The sequence below is a fragment of the Capricornis sumatraensis genome, chromosome 16 (assembly GCF_032405125.1).
Source record: "Capricornis sumatraensis isolate serow.1 chromosome 16, serow.2, whole genome shotgun sequence".
In the NCBI taxonomy this organism is placed as follows: Eukaryota; Metazoa; Chordata; class Mammalia; order Artiodactyla; family Bovidae; genus Capricornis; species Capricornis sumatraensis.
Window position 1 is genome coordinate 45524969 of NC_091084.1, and position 19024 is coordinate 45543992.

Sequence of the window (19024 nt, forward strand, 5' to 3'; positions counted from 1 at the left end):
CTTCCCACCACCACTGACTTTTTCAGCAGTGGAGAAGCATAGCTTTGGGGAACTGATGCTACCCTGGCCCTTCTCCTCAACACCACCTGTCAACACCACTCTCCAGAAAGGCAGTGAATAACCAACCCCCTACCCTCTCTTCCCGCCCATGCTGCCCAAGGCCCTAGTCACCCCTCCGCACATGCTCAGTACACTCCCTCTGGCCCAGCTGGCTGTATCCATGGCAACCTGCTTGGCAACCAGGAGTCGGTTGGGCTGAGGCCGTGAACTCCTAACTGTCGGAAGGAACCGAGGCTGAGGTGGAGGAGTCTGGCTGGGGCTGTGGTAAGTACGCTTGGGGTCAGAACCGTGGGCTTGGGCAGGAGCACACCCAACAGGGCCGATTTGGGCTGGGCCAGCCGAGTGTGATCTCAGGCCCTGGGTGGCAGCTGTCGCCTCTGAGCACATCTTCGGAGGCCACCGCCGTGGGCTCTCAGCTCGGTCGAGTTAGTCCCCCAGGTGACCAGGTTAGGAGGGAAGTCTGTGGCTTGGGTTAGGGGTCAGTTTGTCATCAAGGGCTGGGATTTGTAAAAGAAAATATGATCTTAACCCCCCGAAGTCCCAACAACTGGGGTGGAGGGGGGGGGGCGTAAAAAAACTAACGTATATTGATTGAGCTACTTAAAGATGCCAGGTGCTTTCCACAGATCATCTCCAGGGCGTTAACTGACGCTCCCAGGTGAAGTGAGCACGCAGCCAGCCGGCGGTGAAGGACTTCCAGCTGGGTTTCTCTGAAGTCACAGCTCTTGCTCTTTCAATCCCTCCCCTATTTCCTGAGGGGAGTCTCCCCGGGCAGGTGATGATTCTGGGGACACCCTGCGCGTGGTGGGAGCGGGTGGGGCCGCGGAGAGGCGGCAAACCGCAGAGCTGAGCGCAGCCCGTTGGCCTCTGCTGGGCTGTGGGCTGCGACTCAGGTAATAGAGCCGCTGGTTCTCAGGTGTTTTCGCCGAGGTCTATGGACTCCTCCGCGGGGCCTGGGACGCCTTTGCCCAAATACTGCAGCGTGGCCACGACCCTGAAGGCCCCTGCCTGGGCCGGCACTGCTCCTCCCTGGGACCTCTCCTTCACCTGCCCCCTCGCCTGCCGAGCACCCTGGCTGACCCGGCACAGCTTCCTCACCAGGTACCCATCTGTGCTTCCTTTTTCCTCTCTGCTCTTGGCTCAAAATGGTGGGAGACAAAAGGGTTCCTTACCCGTGTGGGTTGAGTTCCTTGGGTTATTATAATCCCCCCAATTGTACTCACAATAAATAAATAAGTAAATACATAGAGACCTGCCTGGAGGTCCAGTGTTTAGTACTCCAGGATTCCACCGTAGGGAACACAGGTTCGATTCGTGGTTGGGGAACTAGGATCCTGCATGCCTCCACGGGCAGCCAAAATATAAATAAACTCTAACCCCACCAACAAGGGCTGACCTGGCTTTTGTCCCGCCTTGTAGCAAAGGGGCTGATGTCAGAGTTGACATGTGTGGGAGAAGGCAGGCATCACCAGTTATAAAATTTCTGGCTGTGATCTTCTCTGCGACTTGCCCTGGCACTATATGAGGGAATTAGGTGAGGTCGCCAGATCCCTCCTCAGGTTCCCTCAGTTGCCCTAGCTTTTTGTGAATGGCACCCAGAGTTAGCTGTCTACAGTGTGAATATAAGAGGGGAAGGGAGCCTCAGCCAATAAGCACATACAAATCATGCAAGCCCCGTGCTATTCAAGTCAGTCTGCCCAGGCCTGAACCCTACAGCCCCCTTTCTTGTTTCACCCATGTGGACCATTTCCCTTCAAAGCCAGAGTTTAAACAATCCTGTATCCTGGGTTGCCCACAAAATAAACACTTTTTTTTTTTTGAGAAACAAAACCTGACTCAACAACTCCCTATGGCTTGGTTTTGTCTACCAGAGTTCCCAGAATCAGCTTCTCCTTTTTTCTGTCCCTCAGCCTCTTACTCAGCCCCTGTGCAGCCTCTTACTCAGCCCCTGTGCTTCCCCTGCTCAGACACTTCCTCCTCTCTCCCGACTCCATGGTGCTCAGCCTCCTTGCAGTTTTGCTCCTTTGTCACCACCATCCAAGCCTCCACACCTCATCCCGGAATCCCGCACACCGCCTCAGGATCTCCCGTCCTGGAAGAACACTTTCCTGGTCTGCTATCTAGTCTCTGAACCAGTTAATCAGGCCATCCCTTTATATATCAAGGCTAATCCCATTCTGATTACCTTGAAACAATTCCCAGGCCTTAAACAGCGATTCCCTTCACTCTCCTCTCCTTCCTCTTCCAACAATTTACCTTATCGGAAGTCACAGATTGCCACTCTACACGGGCTTCTGTTCCATATCGCCTTAACTGTCATATTCACCCCATGGTTCTGCTCAGACCTAACTTTGAAATGTGTTTCTTGATGGTTTTAGGGCTCGCTTTTCTCTACTTCCCTAATTCCATTTGCTTTCCCCCAGATACGCATCTTACTATCCATGTCTCCACATTGCTGACCCAGCATGGCAGGGGCCTGGTTGGCTGGGAAGAGTTGGAGAGGCTGCTGACACATGGGTCCTGGCAAGAAAGGAACCAGATGGCTTTTATTACAGGGCTCAGATAAAGGCTGCTCCAGAGGCAAGTCCCTCAGTCCCCATGTCTCCCCATATGCTCCTCTGGGTGGCCCTGTCATACCTGATATGCCTCAGCTGTTCAGTGTCTTAAATAAGCACAGATCTTCCATGGCCAGGATGTGGAAGTGAAAATGTAATGTCAGTGAGCACATCAGTTTGCTAGGGCTACATAACAAAGTGGCACAAACTGAGTGGCTTTAACAATAGAAATTGATTCTTTCAGTTCTGGGGAGAATCAGGTGTGGGCAGGGGTGGTGATTCTGAGGGCTCTGGGGGAAGATCTGTTCTGTGCACCTCTCCCAGCTTCCGGTGGTTTGCTGGCAATCTTTGATGTCCCTTGGCTTGTAGAGGCATCCCCCTGCACTTGGTCTTCATCTTCACTTGCTGTTCTCCCTGGGCTCATGTCTGTGTTCAAATTTCCCCTTTTTATAAGGACACCAGTCACTGGATTAGGGGCCCACTCTACTCAGTCATCCTCAGTGTGACTTTGTCTTAAGTCATTAAGACTTTAAGTGTGACACATTTTGAGGTCCTAGGGGCTAGGACATCAGCATGAATTTTGGGGGAACATAATTCAACCCGTAACAGTGAAGAAAATGTACAGTAAAAGCACTTTGTTCAGGAAGATTCGGTGTGTGGAGTTACGAGCACCAGCCTAAGGGAAAGAGGAGCCACCCCGTGTATACCTCATGTGCGCCTGTGTCCTTCCGCGTGGGGGCACAGTGCCTGTGTGCTGGGGCCGGGCCTGGGCTTTACTTTGGTGACTGCTTGCTTCATTGGGATTTTTCTCTTTCTTTTCAGAGTCAGACTTTGTGAATGTGGGTCCATAGAGGGAAAACTAGTGTGATTTATTAAAAAATATATGTTACAGAATTTCCAATCAAAAGTCATTTTGTCATTTTCCAGTAACTAATATGTGATTTCAAATGAAATATCAGCAGGAGTTTGCTCAAATATAGATTCTGTCTGCTACTGCTACTGCTGCTGCTAAGTCGCTTCAGTCGTGTCTGACTCTGTGCGACCCCACAGACGGCAGCCCACCAGGCTCCCCCATGTCTGGGATTCTCCAGGCAAGAACACTGGAGTGGGTTGCCATTTCCTTCTCCAATGCATGAAAGTGAAAAGGGAAAGTGAAGCCTCTCAGTCGTGTCCGACTCTTAGTGACCCCATGGTCTGCAGCCTACCAAGCTCCTCCCATGGGATTTTCCAGGCAAGAGTACTGGAGTGGGGTGCCATTGCCTTCTCCAGATTCTGTCTAGTGGCTAGATAAAAGTTAATTTGTAACCAGACTTTATCACTCTTCAAAAATCATACTGAGTTCTCCAAACAGCTTGTTCTTTTGATTAAGCTCAGTATTCCTCCTGCCCTCCCAGTCAGGCGGCTCATTCCTTCCTGGGCCCCGCTTCCCGTCATGGACATGCAGGCAGTGCCCAGGGCTGCCCTGGGAGCAGCCACAGATGTCCTTGCCTGACAAGGCCTGTGATTGATACCCCACCCCTGGCTGGTCCAGGACACGGGGACAACACTTTCTGGGAGGGCTGGGAGAAGAGGGGTGCTTTGGGAAAGATGGAGAGGACCCAGTTTACTCCTGTGAATTGCAGACCAAAAATAAAGATAGGAGAATAGAAAACCAGGAAAACAAAGCTCATGGGAAGGGAAAGGCAGGAAGTGATAAACAAGAGTTGCCACAGCAGGAAGCAGAGGGAGAGCCTCTGCCTCATAGCCGGCCTGTCCCTGCCGTAATGGGCTCCAGCAGCACCTGGCCTGGGCCCTTTAGCTGGCCCCTGCTGTGTGGAAGGGAGACCCTCAGCCTGGCTCTGGGCATTGTAGGGGACCGTGAGGCTCCCTGTAGTACTTCCTAAGGCCAGGTATTATTCTGAATATTTTCCTTCCCACAGCTGGAGAGGCAGGGGTTCCTGCTGGTGGAATTTGAGGCTCCCCTTGCCGCAGGCCCAGAGCTGCCAGCCCAGCGGCAGAGCGTGGTCTTAGATGAAGATGTCATTCAGTTCTCACCAACCATGGAATACTCACTGCGACCTGGGGACAAGGTGCTGGCACCCTGGGGCCCTGACCAACAGCGCTATGGCCCTGGCACTGTTCTCTTGGGCTTGGAGGCGAGAGACCCCCAGAGAGGTAAGGGAGCTGCTCTGGGGCTCCCCAGGATCGAGGCTGGTGATCAGGCTGAGGAAAGAGCAAAGCGGGTATCTCTACAGCTTAGGGGTCTTAGGGGCTTGAGGAAATCCTTACCCTTTCACTTGCAGCTTCATCCCGAGGGTGACCACAGATAGACAAATCATATTTTTCCGATTATAGAATATTTTTTATTAGGGCAAAATCACCCAAGGCTACCATGTCTGTGTTGGTTTCCTGACCTATGGTGTGGTGAGGTTATCCAGAGGTCACACCTGTGCTCGGTCCCCCACCAGTCATCCGGGCATGGATACAGTATCCCCTTGTGTGGGGCCAGCCAGGCAGCATCCTTGTAATTCAGAAAACCACAGTGGAGACTTCTCCTCCCCTCCCCCCACCTGAGGAGGGATTTTGGTTTTGACGCGAAAACTGAGATATGGAGGCACAGGACGAGGAGGTAAGCATGGGGCAGGTGAGGAGCGTCCCTGGCAGGCTTTACAGGGACAGGTGTGGGTGAGACAGCAGGCAAAACAGGGGCCATGCTGAGGCTTTGCTTCTGGGGAGAGGAGACCCTTTACCCTTGATGGAGAAGAGGCGGTTGTAACAAAATGTTGTCCTTCTCTGTCACATAGCATCCCGGAAAGAAGAAGAAATTACTATTCACTTCTGGAATGGCAGGACAGCTCCAGTGCCTCTCACAGGGGTCCAGTGGGTGCCCCCAGCTGTCTGGAAGAAGGCTGTGGATGGGCTGCATAAGCCTTACGCCAGGGAGCACCCCAGGCCCCTCCTCTGGGCCCCTTGCTGCTCTGTGGTGGGGCCGGTCGCTGGCTTTGCCACCAGCGGGCTTCCTTTGAGCCCTCCATTCCTGTGTGCTCCCTGCTACCCACACGCCGGCTGCCAGCTGCTGGTCCAGGGCTGCCTCTGCTGCTGCCCCCTGGCTGGACCCAGTTGGTGGCCTCTAATCAGGACCTCAGGGGTCGCAGCCAGAGAAGCTCCAGAAGCGGAGCTGAAGCCCACAGCCCAGCTTTTGCCCCTGGAGAGTCCTGAGGAGGACGAAGTGGCAGTGCAGGCTCCCGTGGCTGTTTCCTCCTCCGCCGCCTCCTCCTCTTCTGAAGACGAGGATTTGGAGAATGAGCTGCAGATGGGCCCCCCTCAGAGGCTGCTGGTGAACAGTGCAGTCAACACGGACCCCATCCTTCTCGAGAAGTCTCCGAGGAAGCAGGGTGGCCTCTGCCAGCCCGAGTGGAGGTACTGGAGGAGAAACGGGCCCGAGCCGCACCCAGGGAAGCCAGGTAGGCCTTTTCCTAGGGTGGGGCCGAGGCCCCTGCTCCCTTCCCCTCTGCCAACGCCCTCCTTGGGTGGGGGTGGTCTCTCAGGAATCTGATACACGTGTGTGCTGTGATGGAACTGGAAGTAACACTGGGGGGTGTGGTCATGTTGAAGGGGGGCTGTGATAAGAGGGAAGTAGTGGGCTTTATTGATTAAATGGAAACCTAACAAGAAAGGATGGGCTGATCTTGGTGCTAAGCTTTGCATCCCTATTTGACAACCGTCCTTTCTTTCTTCACTAGTCTACTGGCAGGACACTGCCATTGTCCGTTTCTACCCTCCCCTCCTTCACTTTCCTTCGAGGCTGTGATTTTTCTCTACATGTGCAGTCAGAATGTCTCCACGTGTTGATTAGAGTATTCAAGGCCCTGAGAACTCAGAAACGTCTTTAAACATTGGTCATCAGACCCTACTCTTCATATGAGCCCCTGAGGAAGTCAGAGTGGGAAGAACCAGGCACAGCCTTAATCATCTCGGTCTGCCATGGAGAGGGGAGGCAGTGTCACTGTCGGCAATCTGCAGCCACCCCTGAACTTCTCTACCCCAGCAAACACCCATGTGACATGCCCTCGTAGGCTTAAGGGTACTGTATCACTGATAATGCCTCATGCCATGCGATCTAAATTCCCAATGTGGCAGAAAGAGCAGATGCCTAAGGCAGCTGGCAGAGCTTTATGAAGGAGATGGCTTGCCCTAGCCAGTCCTAGACTAGATTCTTGGGGCCCTGGGATGACTAATTCAACCTTCAGTGAACTAAATGAACATTCAACCTGGGGCAGAGATACTGAGGGTTTAAGAATACCACTGCTAAGGGTGTAAGGATCTGTAGACACTGCCCACTCTGGGACTCACTGTGAGTCCCCATTTGAAGCCATTGCCCTATTTCCAGGATATCCGCTTAGTCAGGACCTCTCAACCCACAGGGATTTCAGTCTTGCTCCAGGCATAAGGACTTTATTAGTCCTCCGTTCCAGGAAGCTGAGAAATTGTTTCTGCATGAGAAACTTTCTTGGTGACTCCTCTGGGTCCCTGGCCTTTGGAGTGGGCAGGGATAGACATATTAGTTGCTGATTTTTGTTTGGCTGCGTTGGGTCTTTGTTGTGGCACCCAGCGTCGGGTCATGTAGGCTCTTTCCTGGTGCAGCACATGGACTCTCTAGTTGTGGTACATGGGCGCCCTGCAGCATGTGGGATCTTAGTTCCCCAACCAGGGATTGAACCTGGATCCCCTGCATTGCAAGGTGGATTCTTACCCACTGGACCACCAGAGAAGTCCCAGCTGCTGTTGTATTTTATAGGATGGTTCCTTCCTTAGCTTTCAAGGTGTGGGATTTTTCCCCCATGTCTGAGAGGGAATAACTAGAGGGACAGGAATCTAGCTATGACCAGTGGAGCTTTTCCTCCACTCTCTAAGAGGACACTTTGTATAGAAAATGTCAAGATGGGGCAGGGAGAGCTTCCTGGATGTCTTTCCTCGCAGTGAAAGGCCTTGGCGGAAGTGCTTGGAAACAGGTTTCTACAGGTGTGCCCTCCAAGTGATAATATAAATACTGCCCAGATCTAGAGTTTTCAAGTTAAATTCTCCATAGCTTCCACTGCCTCCTGCTTCAGCACAGACTAGGGAAAGAAAAGCTGTATCTATCCAACAGTGAGTAGCCTCTGGGGAGCAACTGAGATAGGATGAGGCCCTGCCTCATGGAGAGGCAGGCCAGTGGGGTAACCAGAGGGCCATGGTGCGCAGACCTGCCCTGGCTCCAGGCCTGCATTCCCACGGCCTGCTCCATGGCATTCTATCCAGACTGTTCCAAACCCAACTGAGTCCAGACCAATCTTTCCTGGCCCCAGTGTACACTGCTCTTACCTCTGCCACCCAACCAGCTACACCTACGTTCAGCCTCTCTCCCCATTACCATATTTAAACATCCTCTCTAAAGTACCCTGCATCCCCAAATAAATTCTAATAATTGGCCATAAAGAGAAATAGAGTATCTTTAGGTACTTGGCCTCGCTTTCCTCTAGGTTATTGGACCATTTGTTATGCTCCAGGCAAAGTTGGAGTGGAACCATGATAATCAGTGAGCCTGCCCTCTGCCAAATTCCACACCTGCACTCAAAGCTATGGAGAACAAGCCTGGATGGGGTGTGGAGAAAGGGCCCGTCACCAGCCCTTGTCCCAGACAGACGCTGTGCCTCACTAACCAGTGAGATGAAGCGTGTAAAAGGACATGTGTGCCGGGCTGGAAACCATGGCAAACACCAGAGTTTTCTTCTCTCTCCTCCAGATCTTGTTCCCTTTTAAGAAAATTTGGCTGCTTTGCTTCTCCTAATTGTGCTTGAGTGACACCAAGAACTGATGCTTGCCAGTCTGGTCTGAGGCCCTGTCCCCTAAGGATCCTCTTGTATGGGTCCCCCACCTGCCACACTTTTGGCTCCTTTTAGTTTCAGGCTGAGAGGTTACTGTCTGATCCTAACCTAACAAACCTGGAGGCAGGATTCCTGCCAGCAGACAGGCTGCTCTCCTTCCTTGCTTATGACTGAAACCGGGTTCAGAGAGTTAAGGGATTCTGTGATCCCTGATTTTAGTCCTACCCAAGTCATCAACACTAACCCCATCAAAATGGTAGCATATTCAACTAACTGAACTTTGGGTTCAGGAATAAGACTGTGCAGCACCCAGAAAGATGAGAAGAGCGACAGACAACAGAGAGAGAAACCTGCTGCAGCGGGGAGTCCCAGGGAGCTGGCCCTGGACGTCACTGGCACGAAGCTGCTGCAGATCCTGCCCAAAGAAGCCGAACAGGAACCTGAGCCAGGGCACTGCTGCACGTCAGGAGGCCAGAACCCCGAGACTAGAAGCCCCAGGATCAAGGTAGAGCAGGATGGCTGCAGGGGCGCTTCGAAGGGCTCCCTCCAGGGTTCTCTGATCTCTTGGAGTCACACCCACAGTCTTGCATATGACTTCAGAAGGCTTGCAGAACCCACAGATTTCATTACTGGCTTCTTGGGGGTGCAAGGATCCCTGTTTAAGTGACCCCTCTACCTGGTGATGGAGTGTATGGGTCTGCTTTACTAGGCCTTCTGTCCATGAGTCTGCTCCTCACTAGGAATGCTAATAGCTCTACTTAAAATTTTGTTTTCATCATATAAAATACTGGCCTTTTTTCTGAGGCAAAACTTATACGTTCAAAACGAGGTGAAGTCCTAGGCAGTTAAACTGAGATGCAACAATACTGTTGGTGTGCTAGCTTAAAGACACTTAGGACACAGCAGTGACTTCATAATTTTAAGGATTAAAAGTTGCTGATTTTTAAAGTCAGCATAAGATTCTCAGTGTTTTTTTTTTTTTTCTCTTATAGGAAGCTAAAGACTAGAGGTGGTAACCTGAGGAGGAGCTACAGAGTGGCTGACAAGGCACTCTTCAACAGAAATGGCGCAGTGAGGGCCACAGATGACAGTCCAGTAATATTCACCTGTCCTGAGGAGCACAGGAGTCAGGAGCCCAGGGCTCCCTGCCAGGGGCCGGGTGAGACCTGCTTGAGGATGCCTCTTCCACAAAAGCTACAGAACATGGTTGGCCTGCTTTGGGCAAACGTGTCCACAGCCTCTCTGTTATCTTTTCATAAAGCCTCAATTGTACAGGAGTGATGTTTTGTTTCCCTTCTTAATGCCAATAAAAAGGAATTTTCTTCATTTCCAAATCTCTCCCTTTATTATCATAATTAACCTTTGCTTGGAAAGCAAGCTGTAAAAACTAATCAGACAGCATCATGACATTATTACTTTCAGGCAGAAGAGGGTGAAGGGACTTTCAAGTTAAAATAGGCACTGAAAGAGACACACTCCAGTGCCTAGGAAGCCTGACCCTCTACAGTCAGCACTAAAGGCAGGATTAATGTGTACATATTAAGAATATACAGTGGCTTTATTCTTCTTGATACTTAGAAAAAGGTGATGTGATGCTTGTGATGGTCAACATCATATGGGGAAGACCAAGTCCACACTTTGTCCGGAATCAACTGCTACCACGTGAGTCTTTTTGGTCAAGTCATCTGCACCCACAGTGACAGAATAGGTCCCTGGATATACTTCTATGTAGAGGTCCTTAGAGATGTTCTCAGCCTGGAAGGAAAAGCAGATATTACCAGTTTAGAGGTTTCATGTCCTGTTGCTGTCAGAGCACCTTGTGTGTGGTGCAGTGAGAGGCACTAACGTGGGAGATGGAGGTTCTGCTTCCTGCACCTGGCTTGGCCACGTAACAGAACTGCCATTCAGGCCAGTCTCACCCTCTTTATGCTTGTCTCCTTATTTCTAAACTTAGCTCGCAAGAATGTATGTGAAAATGCTGAGTTGTTGCAGGAACATGAAGAATCATGAAAGGACACGCTGGCTGGAGTACAAAGGTAAGAATCAGGTGGAGGGAAAGCCTAATGACCATGGCTTTGGGGCTCAAAAGTGGGCAGTGGCACCTGTTAGCACAGACCAGCAGTAATGGCAAGGCACTGCAGGATGATGCAAAGCATTCTTTTTAGGTGTGCTTTGCTAAATTCATTATTAGGATGAAACATTTCTCCTAAAGCTGAGACTATGAACAGATTCCATTTTGTCATGCAGCAAGTCAGCTGGCTGGCTAATATCCTCCCTTGGAGGGCTGGTTCTCCCATACAGATGGTCCTTGACTTACAACAGTCTGATTCATGGTGTGTGTGTGTGTGTGTGTGTGTGTTTTTTAACCATAATGTGAATGTGATATGCATTCAGCAGAAACTGTACTTCCAGTTTTGATCTTTTTGCAGACTAGTGTGATGCTGCAGCAGCAGTGAGCGATCTCCCAGTCAGCTGTGCAATCAGGAGAGTAAACAACTGATACACTTATAACCATTCTGTACCCATACAACCAGTCTCCTTTTCACTTTCAGTGCAGCATTTGATAAATTACATGAATTATTCAAAACTTAACTATAAAGTAGGTTTTGTGTTAGATGATTTTACCCAACTGCAGGGTATATAAGTGTTCTGTGCTTGTTTAAGGCAGGCGAGGCGAAACTATGACTGGCAGCAGCTTAGGGATATTAAGTACACTTTCGATTTATGGTATTTTCAACTTATGATGGATTTTTCAAAATCCAGCCAGTAGGGGAGGCATCTAAGCCTAACAACTTGTACTAGAAACAGAATAGTCTTAGTTGCTACTAAGTCTAGTATATTCTGAATCCAGGCTAGGAGTATACTGTAGACCAACAAAAATTAAACTATTACTGCAACATACAGGGCTTCCACTCCTCAGAATTCAGCCCTTCCAAGTTCCAGAAGATCCCCTAGGTTCATGAACAAATGAGTATCTTATCCTGAAAAACTCATCACTATATGTTTTCACACAGAAACATCTGTGGAAAATAGGAACAAACTCCTTTAAATGTTTTGGAACCCGATCTAGCTGAATGTATATCTTTCAGAATTTCAGCCATGATTTTCACTTCATGAGCAGGAGGCCAGGCCCCTCCCACTGCTTAAACAGATGGTGACATTCTAGCAGAGCCCAGCTGAGCTGTAGGAATGGAGTTACAAATGCTCTGCATTCTTTCTGACCACAACTATGAGTTGAGGGACAAACGCTATCTCTGAAATTTCAAGGGAAGGGAGGATACCAAGAAAATATAATTTTACAGTGAACTAAAATGCTGCACACTTTCCCCTAAGGTAAAAATATCCCAACTTAAATATAGATCCAACACAAAGAACCCTGTTATAACCCGGTCAGCTGATTCATGGACGGCAGTGGTGGGGAAGCCCGGTGCCCTAGAAGTTCTGTACTCACAGACTGGGGTGCCTTCAGCACACACTCTGACGGCTGATGCATGCCTCCAACACTAAGGCCTGCGTCTTTTCTCTGAAGAGAGAGGTAGAAACACTGATGAGGGCCCAAACTTTGACTTCTAGATGGTAGAAATTCTTTCCTATTTAATGAGGAACTAACAATTGTGCTGTCACTGTTTTCCAAGATGCCACTAAGATCTTAAGGCTTTTAGTGATTTCTGTGAAGTACTTTTAGTCACATGTTTACCATCATTACCTTTTATCCTTACATGGGCTTTGAAAAAGGCAGATGTGAGTTTGAATCCTACACCTGCCATTTATTGAGAGGGACAGATTAATATCTCTTAAGTCGATTTCCAGTCTATAACCTGGGGATACTCAACTGTAGGAAAGATTTAAAGTGCAAAAGTGATTGACGTTTAACAGGCTTTCAGAAAACAGAATTCTCTTCTGTGCTTCTCCCAGCAGTGGGAGTATTAGACAGGAAGAGGCTGAAACTGAGAAAGTCAATTTCTCTTAGAGTTATCAACTTACATTTTATAGGAAGGGAGGCTGCTGCTGCTGCTAAGTCGCTTCAGTCGTATCCATCTCTGTGTGACCCCATAGACAGCAGCCCACCAGGCTCCTCCGTCCCTGGGATTCTCCAGGCAAGAAGACTGGAGTGGGTTGCCATTTCCTTCTCCAATGCATGAAAGTGAAAAGTGAAAGTGAAGTCGCTCAGTCGTGTCCGACTCTTTGCGACCCCATGGACTGTAGCCTATCAGGCTCCGCCATCCATGGGATTTTCCAGGCAAGAGTACTGGAGTGGGTTGCAATTTCCTGCTCCAGGTAGGAAGGGAGGGGAGGGATACAAATGACTCTTGCCCACCTGTAAGCCCCCTTAGGGTCAGGTGCTTTTAAGGGGGCCTGGGTCGGGCCAGAAATGGGAGCCCTGGATCCAGGCCTTGGTGCTGCCACTCGCACCCCAGGCCAGGGAAATGGGAGGGACTTCTGGCACGCAGCCAGTCCTTGCTCACATCCCTGTGGCCACCCTCTTGTCCCTTCTCAAAACAAGGAAGTCAGGAATCCAACTGTGGATTAGACTCTAGACTTAGTTTGCTACCTTTGAGTACAACTAGGGGAGCTGAGGAGAAGGCAATGGCACCCCACTCCAGTACTCTTGCCTGGTAGGCTGCAGTCCATGGGGTCGCTAAGAGTCGGATATGACTGAGCGACTTCCCTTTCACTTTTCACTTTCATGCATTGGAGAAGGAAATGACAACCCACTCCCGTGTTCTTGCTTGGAGAATCCCAGAGATGGGGGAGCCTGGTGGGCTGCCGTCTATGGGGTCGCACAGAGTTGGACACAACTGAAGTGACTTAGCAGTAGCAGTAGGGGAGCTGAAAAACAAGAAAAACCTGCTCTTCCCAGAAACAATAACAAAGGACTCCTGTTGAATTAGTTCAAAAAGTAGTCTTTTAGACTTCCCAGAGTGACATGTGGTAAGACAGGGAATTCATAGTGAGAAGCCTGTAACTGTTATCTTTAGGAAAAGGATGTTGTTAAAAGAGACCCCCTCCTTGAACTTCCTTTTTTAAAATTACCAAAGACATGATACTTATCACTACTTTAGAGTAAAATACATGATGATTAAAAGTCTCTTTCATATCCCTAGATGTAGAAGGGGATATTTGAAGCGCTTTTTGTTAAGCCTGCTCAAGAATCCCTTGGCCCAGGATTGTCACTGAAGATCCTACAGTGGCATCGATCTTGGTATTTTGGACAAAAACTCCTATTTCATGTTCATTGCTGTAACTTCTCCGAGGAGAAACATTTCCATAAAGTGCTGTAGAGTCACCCAGCCACCCAATAACATAATCCAGCAGAAGCCCCAGGATGTAGGGCCTCCCAGTTTGGGAGGCTGAGGGCACAGCACAGCTGAGGATACATACCCGACCACTCCCCGCATCACAGCACAGGTGCAGCTCCGATGTCCCCCTGTGATAGCGGTAGACGTGGGTTGCCCCTCCTTCTTCTGGTGCAGATGAGTAATATTTCTAGAGAAGTAACGTGGAAGACATTGGGTAACTCAAGAGTCTGGTCAGATTTTCAAAAAACACCCTGTTACTTGGGCAAATTATGGTTAAGAAGAGAGGCAAGAGGTAAATCACCTGCCCTCCCAAGAAACCTCCAAAGTCATGTAACAAATCTTAGCCATCGTAAAGTGGTTGCAGAGAAGGAAACTGCAGTTGGCATTACTTTGCTGCCATCTGCTGCCTCTGCAGGGCAAGAACTCTGGCAACTCAAGCTAGGTAGGACCATGCTCTCTGCCAGGTTAAATAGTTTTCACAACATCCTCACTCTGATATCAATGCACAAGCCCTTTTATCTCTATTCATGACAAGTTCTGACAAACAGGTCCATGTTTACTAAGTCTCAGACAAGGACAAGAAAAGAGAGAGGTGCATCTCCTGGCAATTTAGAAATACAACAGGAAACACAACTGCTAAGCAGCCATTCTCCCCATGTGGAGGAGGGGAGGGAGAAGTCTCTGATTTAGGCAAAATCATCCAAAGGATCAGAAAACAGTTTTTTTCTTGTCTACTTCCTTCCTCCCTCTCCAGGTTAACCTTAGACTTGCCCTTGATAGTTACTAATGTCGAGGACATCATAAGCTTGCCTGTTTGGAACAAAGGGTAGGGACAATGTTTAAGTCAAGAGACCAAAAGAATGAGAAGCTGGGAAAAGCACGTCAGGACATGAAGCTAATGATGTAACTTAGGGGCTGCTTCAAAATTCTGAAAACGAACTCAGAACACTGTTCTTAATTCTATCTCTAGACAGCCAAGGAGTTCTGAGGCTCCATTCTTTAATGGAGACTTGAACTGAAGCATGAACTGAAAACCAAAGTGAAGAATACCAATTTGCTAAACCTCAAACCAAAGACAAATATTATTCCTTTTACTGAACCATGAACCAAAGTGTTTAACTTCATCACTTTATAGTAGAGCCAAAGTTATGGATTTTTCTAAAACCATTTCACAGAATAAGAACATAAAAATACTCTCTGAACTGTATCTCGTTGGTTGGAATCCTATTCTTGGAGTCATAAACATTAGAGGTTTTTTTTTTAATTTTAATATTCATTATGAAATTGAAAAGCAGGACAGAAATGAGGCATTTTCTTCCTTTTGCCAATAGAGACCAGCACCCTTACACCCACATAAGAATCATAAAATGTTAGGCTGGACAAGACCACAGTATCTGATTTAAGTCCTAAAAGACACAGAGTATCTTCCATGCAGGTGATTTTCTTCAGTGTTGGCTGGTCCACCTTCAACATTCCCTTAAAGTACTTAGAGATGACCTTAGTGTATGCTTTTGAGAAGAGTATCTTTAAAACCTTTGTTCACCCATTTTAATGAATGGGACCAAAAATCTCATGTAGGTCCTCTGTGCTACAGTTTATAGCAATTTCCTGGTGTTCATCTCTCAGTGGAAACTAAAGAAACAGACTAAAAGGGCTGGCAAGGACTTGAACATTGTTAACTTACCATGGGGAAGGTAAGGCTGAGAGAAACTAACTGGCCTAAGGCATTAGAGCCAGGAAGTACAGAATACAGGTCTGATTCCTGGGAGGCTGCCCGTCATTAAGCCACACTACCTCTGATGAGGGCATTGCGTCTGTGCCACAAAATCAGCTTTGTGATATGGACAAAGGGTGATATGGACCCAAAGGGACGTATTTAAAAACTACATTATCAGGGACTTGGAAAAGAGATTAAAATCCAGTGGAGGGATTTTGTTCCAATTTTTGCTTTGAAAACAGACTCAGTTCCAGTTTAGAGTGATTCTACAGGTTTAAAAATTTTTTAGTTTAGTTCAAAGTTTTAAAAACTCCTTATGTTTGGTCTTACTTTGGAATTCAGCAAATAAGCACCCACCTCCCATCTAAAAACAATAGTGAGGGCAGAACTTTTCTGCCTTGTTCACTGCTGTAATCTCCTAACAGCTAAAGCTGCTGCTACTGCTAAGTCACTTCAGTTGTGTCCAACTCTGTGTGACCCCATAGACGGCAGCCCACCAGGCTCTGCCATCCCTGGGATTCTCCAGGCAAGAGTACTGGAGTGGGTTGCCATTAGGCGGTCTATATTTGTTGAATGAACTGTAACCTGGATTTATCACCTGTTGTAAATCCTTGGCTAATTACAACCTGCCCACGAAGGCAGAACCGGGTGAACAGATAGTGTGCAGATTCTTCCTAAATTCCACAAAAATGCACTTTGTGATCCATCAGCAGGCAGATCAGGGGCATGCTTTGGCTTGCACCAACTTACCCCACACTGACTTGAAGTGTAGTTCATGTATTCAGCCATTGTTCTGAAGGAAGCACTGAGGGTTGGGTGTCTGTCTTCTCTCTATTTGAATAAACGGCAAATCACAAGTGAGATCTGTATTCCCTACTGGAGAAGGAGGTCATTTTGGAAATACCTTCCTTTTTATTTTTTGAAAGCCCTCTGCAAGTTTAAATTAGTAAAATGATCTTATTGAGAAAGAATTCCAACTCTAAAAGGAATACACATCTATGCAGTTTTTCCAGGACAAAGGTTTGTTGGCTTTCCTCGAGTATCAGATGATAGCCTCTAAGAATTAAGTTAAAAAGTAACCAATCAGGGCTGAGCACTAGAGGTACCTAGCGGTATCCTAAAGCTACCCAGTAAGAATCTGTCAAATGTCAAGTTTTCAAGACTTTCCGGTTCGCTGTCCTGACACACAGCAGCTTCCGCCAAGCACAGGATCCCTCGGGTCCCAGTGTGTGGCGTGCCCTGGTTCTCAGCAAGCCGCTGATGAGTGAATGAATGGGCTGGTCCACAGCAGAGGCCCTCCTCACCTTTCCTGGGAGAAGGCGCTGGGGGCTGGCTGCCGGCCCTCTTTCTCCATAGTGCCGCACCCGGGAAACGATCCCCACGCTGCCTTTGGGAAGCTCCACCGAAGGCCAGTCCACCGCCCTCCTCTTGGCCCGCTCCAGCACTTCCTGACCCAGCCTAGCCGAACGCTGCAGGGAACGTCGGTCCACCCCGTTCAGCGCCGCGGCCAGCAGACAGTTCTCCATGTCGCCCTGCGAGGGAACATACACACAAACACGGGCGAGTCAGCGGAGCGCCGGACCCCGCTCCATTTCCGGGTCGGACTCAGCGCCTCGACCTCCCTGGCGACCACTGCCCCCGGCTCGCCCAATGCGCTCTCTAGCCGGTGCCCTGTCAGGGCCTAAGGCGTGCGCTCTCAGTCCCTCCATTTCCGTGGCCCCCTCCCCTCGTTAGAGAGCCCTCACCCAGTCCCCTTCTCAAGGCGCATGCGCTCAGTCGGCGAGGGCGGGCTGGTTCTGGAACACCCTGCGCCGGCGCAGCAGGCCATTGGCCGGGTGGTGGTGAGGGGCGTGGCCAGTGCGGTGGAGTGTGCAGCCTGCGACCCACATGCCTTCTTGCGACCGACTTGCAGCCTCTGCGAGCCGGTTGTCTAGTTAACTGCCTGAATGCAGGGGGCGGGGTCTGGCGGCGGGCCAGTCGGGGGGACCGGTGGCGGAAGCTGTCTGTCCTCCTTGTTGCAGGAGCCTCTGGGTCAGAACCTGGCCCTTAGAAACTGTCTCCACCGCTTAACGCGGGGAAAGTGTTAGTCGCTCTGTCGTGTCCCACTCTTTGCGACCCCATGGGCTGTAGACCGCTATGCTCCTCCGTTCATGGGATTTTCTAGGCAAGAATACTGGATTAGTTGCCATTTCCTTCTCCAGGGGATCTTCCTGACCCAGGGATAGAACCTAAGTCTCCTGCATTGCAGGCAGACTTTACCGTCTGAGCCAAATACGTTCTAGCGGGGAATCTGATGTAAAGCCAAGTGGTCCCTTGTTGGGCTAATAAATTGTGGGGAATAAGATGCGTGCCTCCAGGCACCTAGTAATGCCGTGTCTATATTTTGGGATATCGCTACTCTGAAACCTCATTTAGTTGAGGAGATGACCAGGATGAGCCAAACAGTGCAGGTTCCACAGTGGCATTTGGAGAAGGGAGTCCAGCAGGCTGTGGGCTCTGGGATGGGTGGCCCACAGGGCCAGGGGCACCTGCATTGTGTGGTGTTCAGTCGCCAAGTTGTGTCCAGGTCTTTGTGACCCAGGGACTCCAGCATGCCATGCATTGTGTTTAGGGTCTGGTAATCCCCTCATGGAAGGAATGATGCTAAAGCTGAAACTCCAGTACTTTGGCCACCTCATGCGAAGAGTTGACTCATTGGAAAAGACTCTGATGCTGGGAGGGATTGGGGGCAGGAGGAGAAGGGGACGACAGAGGATGAGATGGCTGGATGGCATCACTGACTCGATGGACGTAAATCTGAGTGAACTCTGGGAGTTGGTGATGGACAGGGAGGCCTGGCGTGCTGCAATTCATGGGGTCGCAAATAGTCGGACACGACTAAGCGACTGAACTGAACGGAATCCCCTCGTGGTAGCTTCCTCACTCCTCCAGTGAGAAGTACACACACACCATTTTCTCCTCTTTAAAAATTATTTATTTATTTTTGGCTTCGCTGGGTCTTTGTGGCTATGCACGAGCTTTTCTCTAGTTGTGGCCAGCGGGGGCAACTCTTTGTTGCCTATGGGGGCTTCTTATTGCGGTGGCTTCTCTTTGTTGCAGAGCTTGGGCTGTAGGGCACGTGGGCTCCATAGTGGTGGCTGGCTCCCAGGCTTATGAAGTGAAGTCGCTCAGTCGTGTCTGACTCTTTGCGATCCTATGGACTATAGTCTACCAGGCTTCTCTGTCCATGGGGATTTTCTAGGCAAGAGTACTGGAGTGGGTTGCCATTTCCTTCTCCAGGGGATCTTCCTGACCCACGGATTGAACCCAGGTCTCCTGCATTGCAGGCTTAGCTGCCCCCAACTCACACCTTTTTGAAGGCCGTTTCTAGGCATGGGAGTTCACCTTACAAGAATACCTGCCCGCCCAGACATGTTTAAGTAAGGAGCTATGCATCCTTACCTTCCACTCCACACTGCTGGTTATCTGGTAGGAGATACAAGGTCTCATTGCTAATTAATGACTTGGCTACACCACCCTGGCGCGCAGCAAATCGCTGCCTCTGAGGAA

General features: G+C 49.5%; 2 protein-coding genes across 5 annotated transcripts; one reads left to right on the top strand and one right to left on the bottom strand.

Annotated features, from left to right (window-relative positions):
- Positions 1–994: 994 nt before the first annotated feature.
- Positions 995–9465, top strand: C16H11orf16 (chromosome 16 C11orf16 homolog). The gene is made up of 6 exons (XM_068987977.1): positions 995–1161; positions 2484–2640; positions 4535–4769; positions 5399–6058; positions 8749–8963; positions 9451–9465. Exons 1-6 carry the CDS (start codon positions 995–997, stop codon positions 9463–9465), a joined length of 1449 nt encoding a protein of 482 aa, XP_068844078.1.
- Positions 9466–9814: 349 nt separating this feature from the next.
- On the bottom strand, positions 9815–17248 carry AKIP1 (A-kinase interacting protein 1). 4 transcript variants are annotated; one of them, XM_068988743.1, is made up of 6 exons: positions 17221–17248; positions 16780–17007; positions 16226–16306; positions 13841–13945; positions 11910–11981; positions 9815–10213 (listed from the first exon to the last, which is right to left on the bottom strand). In XM_068988743.1, the coding sequence occupies exons 2-6, from the start codon at positions 16999–17001 to the stop codon at positions 10070–10072; spliced, it is 624 nt and encodes a 207-aa protein (XP_068844844.1). In that variant the 5' UTR covers positions 17002–17007; positions 17221–17248; the 3' UTR covers positions 9815–10069. The 4 variants fall into 4 exon arrangements, with proteins under 4 accessions (XP_068844844.1, XP_068844843.1, XP_068844845.1 ...); XM_068988742.1 differs by lacking the exon at positions 17221–17248 and having other exon boundaries at positions 16780–17199; XM_068988744.1 differs by lacking the exons at positions 11910–11981; positions 17221–17248 and having other exon boundaries at positions 16780–17199.
- Between the last annotated feature and the right edge of the window lie 1776 nt (positions 17249–19024).